Source organism: Branchiostoma floridae, chromosome 16, assembly GCF_000003815.2.
Source record: "Branchiostoma floridae strain S238N-H82 chromosome 16, Bfl_VNyyK, whole genome shotgun sequence".
Taxonomy (NCBI): domain Eukaryota; kingdom Metazoa; phylum Chordata; class Leptocardii; order Amphioxiformes; family Branchiostomatidae; genus Branchiostoma; species Branchiostoma floridae.
In genome coordinates this window covers 13,615,830-13,624,411 of record NC_049994.1, presented here as the reverse complement: position 1 = coordinate 13,624,411, position 8,582 = coordinate 13,615,830, and the positions used below count along the sequence as shown (strand labels likewise).

Genomic DNA, 8,582 nt, shown 5'->3' with positions numbered 1-8,582 from the left:
CTTATTACCGTACCGTAAGATGTCATACCTCGAAAGTCGATACTATATTGTTCGGTGCAAACATAACATTGAAATGAAAAAGACAATTTTTGCAGCTGAGGTGGCATAAAAACAGTGCTACTGCGAACGTATAAATCAACACCGTCTATGGTACGGAATACGTCAGCTATATGTTTTCAATTTGTCTCAGTGTTTTCTTTCTTGTGCTGGAAACATTTCCAAAGCACTAACAAAAACACACGTACGTAAATAATAGTTTCTCATTATAAACACTATCTACGCGCAAGTTGATATAGCTGTTGCTAAATGCTACACAAACACTGGTAAAGTACCAGTCTTAAGAAACACGGGTAAATGCATCAGTTCCTAAATACTAGAAAAAACAGTCATGTTGGAGGTGAAGATATCCCTTGGCCAGGTGCATATACCAAAATGTGCGTTATTCTAATTAATACCTAATATTTGCATAATTAATAAAGACATTACATAGTTCTTTTGTGGTCACTTCATGGTAGAGACTTCATATTGGAGATATATAGGTTGCTTGAGGACAGGTGAATACAATGAAATACATCTTATGTCAAGACTCAGGTATATGCAATAATTGGAATACAAGGGACCCAACCCTCCTTGTCTGAAACAAGTTCAACTATCTTATTACCATGTAATTACGTTAATATTGATACTATGAATGGAGTTATGTATCAAACTCGTGTACTTATATCATTCTGAAACTGCATTTTGTGATTTATACCAATCAACTTCTAAAATGTCATGTAAACCCGTTTTTTTTTGGGGGGGGGGGGGCGAAATCGCTAAAGGGGGGCGAAGTAAGGGGGCGAGATCACTAGCCGGGGAGGGCGAGATCGCTAGTGATTTCGCCCCGGGAGGGGCGAAATCGCTAGTGATTTCACCCCCGGGGGGGCGAGATCACGGGGGGGCGAGATCGCTGTCACACCGGAGTCTGGTAGAGACTAGGTAGGTAGCGCCTCCGTACGTACGAACTCGTAGGGAATCCGACGGATTTCGCACGGCACGCAGACACGCCGTAGAACTTTACCTGCAGGCAAAACTTTGTGTGCCATCAGGCTGCGGGTTTGCCACGCGCCTGCCTTGTACAGCCTGAACGTTTTCAGAAATACGTGGCGGACGTGGCCTCCAAAAAAAATGTACGGACAAATTGCACGCACGGCTGGTTGTGCCCTTAGCTAAAGAACCTACCATTCTTACACACTGTACAGCAATGGAAAACCACAAACAAAGCAAAAATGTTTCATTATACGCTTAAATGCGATTCTTTAATTCTGTTGCACGATCACAGCACTCCGAGTGTAGAACTTAGAATAGACTTCCAGGAAATGCTCACTTGAAACGCTTTTTAATTTCATCTTCTATAAACTGGCATGCACACGCGCATTGAATGATTTGATCAAGGCAAACAGTCTTCGCATTCCAAGAAGCTCGATCGCCGTCTAGTGGAAAGGGGGCCTAAAGGTGGCGTCACACATGCGTATATATATTTAAGTCCGTTTGAGGTGCGTATGAACCTCTCAGTCTCTACCAGGCTCCACAGGGCGAGGGAAAATAGTACAAACTGGACAAATACGGATACACAACATGCCAGATGAGTTAGCTGAAGTATGGTTAGCGACACAGCTAACTCGTCTGACATGTTACCTGTTTACGTTTGTCCAATTTCTATTATTTTTCCAACGACCTGTGGAGCCTGGTGGAGACAAATACTCCCATGCGCTCCTCATACGGACTTAGATATATATACGTAATTTGCCATACATTGTACCTGTTGCAATCGTTGTGCAATAAACTTGACTTGACTTGACTTGACTATATACGCAGGTGTGACCCCATCTTAACCGGAGAACAATGTCAATGAGGCGGAGAAAAGACGCGCATATCAAAGTGGCAAGTTCGCGCCAAAAATCAGCTCCACTTGGAGCCACCAAAACAAATCTAATCCCCGCCTGCAAAGGTGTAAACCAATCAGCTATTGTTGCCAGTAGTGAAATGGGTGATTGACATTGATTTCCTCATCAATATGCATGATTTGCGACTTCGGATTTTTGGGGGCCATTTTGACCACCGTGTTCCAGTTTAATGACAGTTTTCTCAGCGGCCAGTTTCCAAGAAGCGGTAAGTTACATAACACACTGCTTATAAGAACGACCGCCTTTTACCTGTGTAAGGTAAGGTTTACCTGTGTAGATTTGAAGGTGAGCTACGAGGTGATGCAAGGCAACTTCCAAGAATCTTGTGGGCTATTCCATTTTGAGCAGTGGGAAGTCTTTTCTTTGTCAAAATTTGTTTTTACTTGTTCCGCACGCATGAGAACATGAAAGAATTCGGTAGTGTAGATGTTTGAATGTGTAACGGCACGAAAATACGTAAAAAGATGAAATGAAAATGTAAAAACGACACATTAGAATATTGGCAGCGTCAAAGAGTTAACGTTATAGTCACAGTACAAAGTGGAAGACAATAGCTTAAAACCTGTAACCGCCCCCCACCCCCTTCCATTATTTTCAGATGGAATCAATCTTCAAGAAGAACTCTTCGTTTCTCCTGTTCTGGTCATGTACATTTTCGGAAGCCTTCCTTTTAGCTTTATACATCATCATCATCATCATGCACATGTAAATTAATCCATTTGTCTTGAAGATGTATTTGATTCATCTTGATTGTGTAATGCATACTTCAGAGAGTGTTAGGGGGGGGGGTGTCTTTCGGAAAACCCAGTGTGTCTTTCAAAGTCCTTCCAGCACCAAATCATGGTGCATTGAGCGGCACCCATCTCCGTTTCAATAGCCCTTGGGCCACACACCATTGTGAAATCACCACAACAAGGCGCTTTAACTCTTTCCCAAATGCTGAGTACTAACTAATTTTTCAAAGTATTTGGCATGACTTGGTGAAGGATGGAACTCAATACAAGGCGAACACTTTACTCACTTGGCAATTGCACCATGGACGACTGGAATGAGTAATACTAAGTCGGAATCGTGACATTTCACAGTCAAATAGTCGAAACGATGTGGGTTTTGTCCACATGTTAGCGACCATGGAGGCTGTGTTCACACCGTAAACACGCCGTGACTGCACGCTGTAAAAAGTGTGTGCGCTGAAACGGTTGACAGTTATTAAAACACACCAGGTTGCGGAGATATTTTGTCACGGGTTGCGCGCTGCCTCACCTTGTATTATTTATTCTCTCCGCATCACCGCATGGCATAGACACGGTGGCGCCGCCTGCCTCCGTTCTCGCTAGGAGGTAGAATAAAAACTTCCAGGGTAAGATGACTAAGATCACGGTTCCTTTCAAAACCTGAGTTTCTGGGTTAAAGGATTGTTGTTCGTGTCGAAAGAATATTCGCGCTGAGAAGGGCTGGGTGAATGTAACGCGTAGTTGGGTTGTTTGGAAGGTAATTCGTAAGTTGCGAGACCTGTTTTTGATTGAACATGCTTCGCTATGGTCAAATTTGTACAGAAATGTTCGACAAAATTTAAAGGCCACGAGAAGTAGGGAGCCGGGAGTCTTTAAGTGTGAAGGAGACGGGACCAAGGGGCATTTGAGAGTCAAAGAAGGCGTGTGCTTGAAGGACGTGGACAACTAACGTGGAGAGAACTCTTTTTCTGATTCCAGTTTTTCAACATTTCAAAAACAAGAAGACATGCCAAAACTAGGAATAAGGCGCATAAAGACAGTGGAACCAAGGACCTTAGTGGAACCAAGCGAAGGACTGAGCACAGGTGTAGAGTGCTGAATGATATTGATAATACATTGTAATAAACTTTTAGAACATCCTGGAGAGAAGATATGTCTACATGGATCAGACCTGATGCCGGCGCATGACTGGTTGTTTGAACTTTCTGGGATAACAGCCGAAACCACAGGGACCTGGAGTCGAACTAGCTTCTAGCAGGCTCCGCGTATCGTTGGTCAAATACTAATAAGGACAAATAGAGGGAATAGTGTTATCTCCAAGCAGATCCTACGGCAGCATTTAGATATCAACGCTGGCAGAGGAGTGAAGCAGACCTAGGAGTGTGTATGGCTATTCCTAGGCCGGCTTCACTCCTTTGCTAGCTTTGATACTATCTTATGCTACCGTAGGATCTGCTTGCATGTTAGGAATAGTGTGCTACTGCTACTAGTAGTGCTAGGGAAGTCGGCCGGTCATAGACATGGGAGTCAAAAACACCCACGTGTCTGGTAGAGGCTAGTTTGGCACATCCAGCCACCTTTTTGTCTAGCTGTGTACATGGCTTTTATAAATCCTCAATCACAGCAAACAGCATGTCCTGTTATTTTGTAATTCTAGAAAATCTTCGGAAAATAAAGAGATATTCTACACATTTGTTTGACATAAATACTGTAAATTACTTTACTTTAAGTGATTTAATTTCACGGTTACAAAAAAATTGGTCACCAAGACAATTAAACCAACGCGAAACTTTCAAAATTATAGGATTCCTAGTGCTCTATTTTAAGACCCCATCAACCTGATTACCTTTACCAGAAGTTTATGTTTTGAGCGTGTTTCTGTGTCTGTCATAACTCGAGAAGCCTTTCATGGATCCTGATGATAGGGGTGGGGAAAACGCAGGTCAAGTTCGATAATGGGCCCCTTAACGGCTTCCTAAGGTACTGCAGCAAAACTTTTGTGCTAACTCTTGTTGTAATATACATGTACTTCAACATGTCAATACAAGTCACAAAACCACCACAGTAAAGTTAGACATTTTAATTTTTATTCGTTTTTAGATACAGACAACTGAAAATACAAAAAAGGCTTGACATATATTGAAGTCAAAATAAATAAACACAGGTAGCCAAAACTAACCAATAAATAAACAAGGAGTAAATAATAAATATTTTCTACGACTAACGTTGTTAACTTTTGTATATTTGCATACTAAGCCTGCAATTCAAGCCTTGCATGCAAGTGCCTTATATATCCAATAACACAAAAATATCCGTTTTTTGTACAAGGTGCATATTTTGCAAAGAGTGAGTACAAGGCAGGAAAAAATCACTACCTAATATGGTATGTAGTCATGGTAACTAGGCACAATAATCCTCCAATGTTTGTTTTAGTAAGATTTATGAGCAGATTTTGCTACTTATAATTTGATATACTTTTTAAATTTGGCAACAAATAAGTCTTCTGAGCAAGCTGACATGATATAGGAAATGCAATTGATATTCACAAATGATCAACAGTATGGGGTGAACCATGAAGGATTGGAGGGGTGCATTTCAAAATGTCTTCTTTTTTAAAAGTTTTTCCTCCATTTCAGGACTCCCCCTCCAGAATTTGCATATGCTCTTCTCTCAAATTTCTTTATCTATCTACATAGCTACATACTGTAGGTAGTGAAGAGTTTTTCAACATATCACATCCCTACAATTCTTCATGGTTTGCCCCGAAGAAAACATTCCATAAATCTGATCCTCCTTCAATGTTGGTGCACATTGCACCTACTACACTACTCATGCAAGCCAACACGTTCCTGCATGCACTAGCTAATTATATTGTCTAATATAGATCACAACAATAGCTACAAATCCTCTTAAAATAGTCCAAATTAGCTAATTACCTAGGTAAATTTAACATCCACTGTGCCACCAATGGTTACAACATTTCAAATAATTGCACAGGTAAATTAAAACAATGTGTGGCTCTCAATTTCTTAAAAATATTTCTATTTCTTAAAACTATGATAATCTATTAAAAGTGTGTTCCCCAAAGCTGACCCCTAACAATAATGGACCAACCCAAAATGCCTGGGTTTTAAGGAAGTGTTTGGAACATACCAAGTCTGAAATAGGTTACTGATGTGTACAAAAACTGATCACAATTCTACATCACAACATATTTGAAAATATCATACCAACTTATCACACAATGTATGACATAAAATATGGCTTATTCTTTGATGAAACACAACATAGTGGTCAGGTATTAGAGGCTTACTTCCAGTCTTACTCTCTCGTACAAAAATTGGCAACTGACATTTTGCAACATAACTAACAAGATGTTGCCAGACTCATTCTGACTTGGAACAACAGTCATAAAATAATGGTCATGTTATGTTATTTCTTTTACAGACATAAGAGTCCCAATAAGTCCTAGAAAATGTTGAGCAAACCATTCTAGTGACAAGTGTTCCTGAACTTTGAAAATGTCCTTCGAATGAAAAAGTTCTTCATTCAAAAGCAATTCATATACTCCTTCTTCTCTCTGATCATTGTATCTTCTTCAAACTATGCAACATGTTCTTGGCCATTATACCTAAAAAAGTATATCTTTGTACACACTATGGCAACATAATTTGCACCAATACATACTGTTGTATGTAAACAAGACTTTAAATTCAGTATAGCTAAGGTTGTAGTAAACTCTTCTCATGTATTCAAACCAGCACATTGCAAGTTGCTAAACGTCAACCACATTTCCCTTCCTCTGCATCAAACCAGCACCTTTGTTCAAAACACGTTTCTCACACGTCTATCTCTTCTCGTACCAGAAACAAAAGTACCAAACAATTCAGAAATCTCTATATTTGCTATCTGACGGCATCAAACCCGCATCGTGACAGTGTGTATTGGTCACGAGCAAATAATACTGTCCAGTAATGACATTCTCACATTTCCTTACTTCACAAGGCTCCGCACCAGAGGCGTCGCCAAAAAACACAACACTAACCAATTCTTCACTCTCCATTCAGTTTCAGTTTCTGTATCTTACATCTCCCGATTTTAAATCCTAACTAAATTTTCCACATCTTGGTAGTATTTCCACAGTCGTCTCTTTTGGCAACTAATTCAAACACTTTCACTTTAGTCTACAAAACACAAAGATGTCATGGCTTTTTCTTTCTTCACATATGTACAGGAGGGAATTTCTTCCAGAAGCCTTCTCACCCCTTAAAACAAAGTGGCACATGCTATGTTCCCTTCAGTGGAACATACCATTTAGTTTTGTGGGTGGGAACAGGGTGAATCGCTGGTGACAAAGAGTGGTTTTATCTTTATACAATATCTAAGCAAATGGAAGATGTAACACATATCTTAATACTATTCAACATTGCACATAAGGCATCTGGCTTTTTCCTTGTCTAAGGAAATCCTACATATACACGTATCACATTTGTTACTCACAAAAATGTCTCAAATGTCCTATTCTACTGTAGAAATGGCAAGACCTTATATTTTGCTCAATTTACAATGGCAAGAAGTGGCACAGCAAACTCTTAATATATGATACCTTACAACTCTTTCCCTAAATACCTACACATAGGAAAATTAACCTATTTTTCTTAACATAGCTATTAGCTATTAATCTACATGTATGTCAATTTCTGTGTTCAGAAACTAGTGGTTTGTACCTAAAGCTATCTGCACCTATCTAAAAAATGATTCAAAAAATCATTTTCTAAATAGTTAACTATTTCTTGTATTTATCTACAAAGGCTTGTCTTAGCTATAGCTCCAATAACGTCCTCAAGAGGTCTGTAGCGATTCCTTTCACAAGCAGCATTTTCAGCATTAGTGGTGACAACAGTCTCCTCCTAACAGTTTAAGTTTCACCAGATTGTGGGATGGTATATTCATGATTTGTCGAAAAATGGACAATGGAAAAGCTAGCATCAGATCCTTACTTCCTTCTCTCAGATTTCAGTTTGGAACAGGGCTGTTTCCAGCACCCGTCCTTCGGTCCTGGGATGGAAATTTGCTTGTTGGCACTGAACATAATTTGAACTGGAAACTGTCAGTTTGGACCTAAATTGTTGCGTAGTCTCAACTGCTCTGAAACTTGAGGAATGGACACCAAAAAAGTTAATTTGGGATCAAATTTGCTTTGTTCTTCTGATTAGGAAGCTTGTGATGTGTCTATTGTCTGTCTTGTGATCGCTGTAACTGTGATTCTAATGCTTCATGCTCTTTTGAGATGTTTGTACAGAATATTATAGTAACAATATGGCTTATGGTAATATTGTGATAGAAGATGAAGTGTTCCTACAGAGTCCTTCCTACTCTACCCCAAATGTCTGTTTGTACAGAATGTTGTGGTGAAACTCTTGATGCCAGTTGCTAGTCGTCCTTCTTGCAGTAGCTGTATCTGTGGTTCATGTGCTGACTGTAGGAGCCGGAGTGAGAGAACCGCTTCAGGCACTTGTCGCATTGGTAGGGTTTCTCTCCGCTGTGGAGGCGCGAGTGCTCGATCAGGTGGTGCTTGTGCTTGAAGGCCTTCTGACAGATGGGGCACTGGTGCGGACGCTTCCCTGCGAGACAGAAACAACAAGATTCGTTAATGAAGGTTAGGCATCCTGGTAATACGAAACAAAAGGTAACAGTACTAACACTCACTCCAACAACTGGATAGAATTGGTTAACTGTCAGACATTTCAGGCAGCATCCACTACACTACCTCTGTCACTGATGAAAGGTAGTTTTCCAGTCAGAAGATGTTTCCATGTAAATCTTCCAGTTCCAATTCAGCTTCTTTTCAGTTCCAACAACTTCCACTAATGTGGTCTAGTCAACCACAGCTACTGTGGCA

General features: G+C 40.2%; 1 protein-coding gene and 1 long non-coding RNA gene across 5 annotated transcripts in view; both read right to left on the bottom strand.

Moving 5' to 3' along the window:
- LOC118403479 overlaps positions 1 to 2,283 on the bottom strand; it is a 5,886-nt gene extending 3,603 nt beyond the window's left edge. Inside the window, exon 1 of the long non-coding RNA XR_004829651.1 lies at positions 2,216 to 2,283. This is a non-coding gene — a long non-coding RNA (uncharacterized LOC118403479). The remainder of the gene's footprint in view (positions 1 to 2,215) is intronic.
- A 2,462-nt stretch (positions 2,284 to 4,745) lies between these two features.
- LOC118403090 (zinc finger E-box-binding homeobox 2-like) overlaps positions 4,746 to 8,582 on the bottom strand; it is a 64,865-nt gene continuing 61,028 nt past the window's right edge. For 2 of the 4 annotated variants that reach the window (XM_035801557.1, XM_035801554.1), the window contains one exon: positions 4,746 to 8,304. In XM_035801557.1, coding sequence (XP_035657450.1) covers positions 8,114 to 8,304 — 191 coding nt within the window. In that variant the 3' untranslated portion in view covers positions 4,746 to 8,113. The remainder of the gene's footprint in view (positions 8,305 to 8,582) is intronic. The other 2 variants (XM_035801555.1, XM_035801556.1) reach the window with 1 other exon arrangement.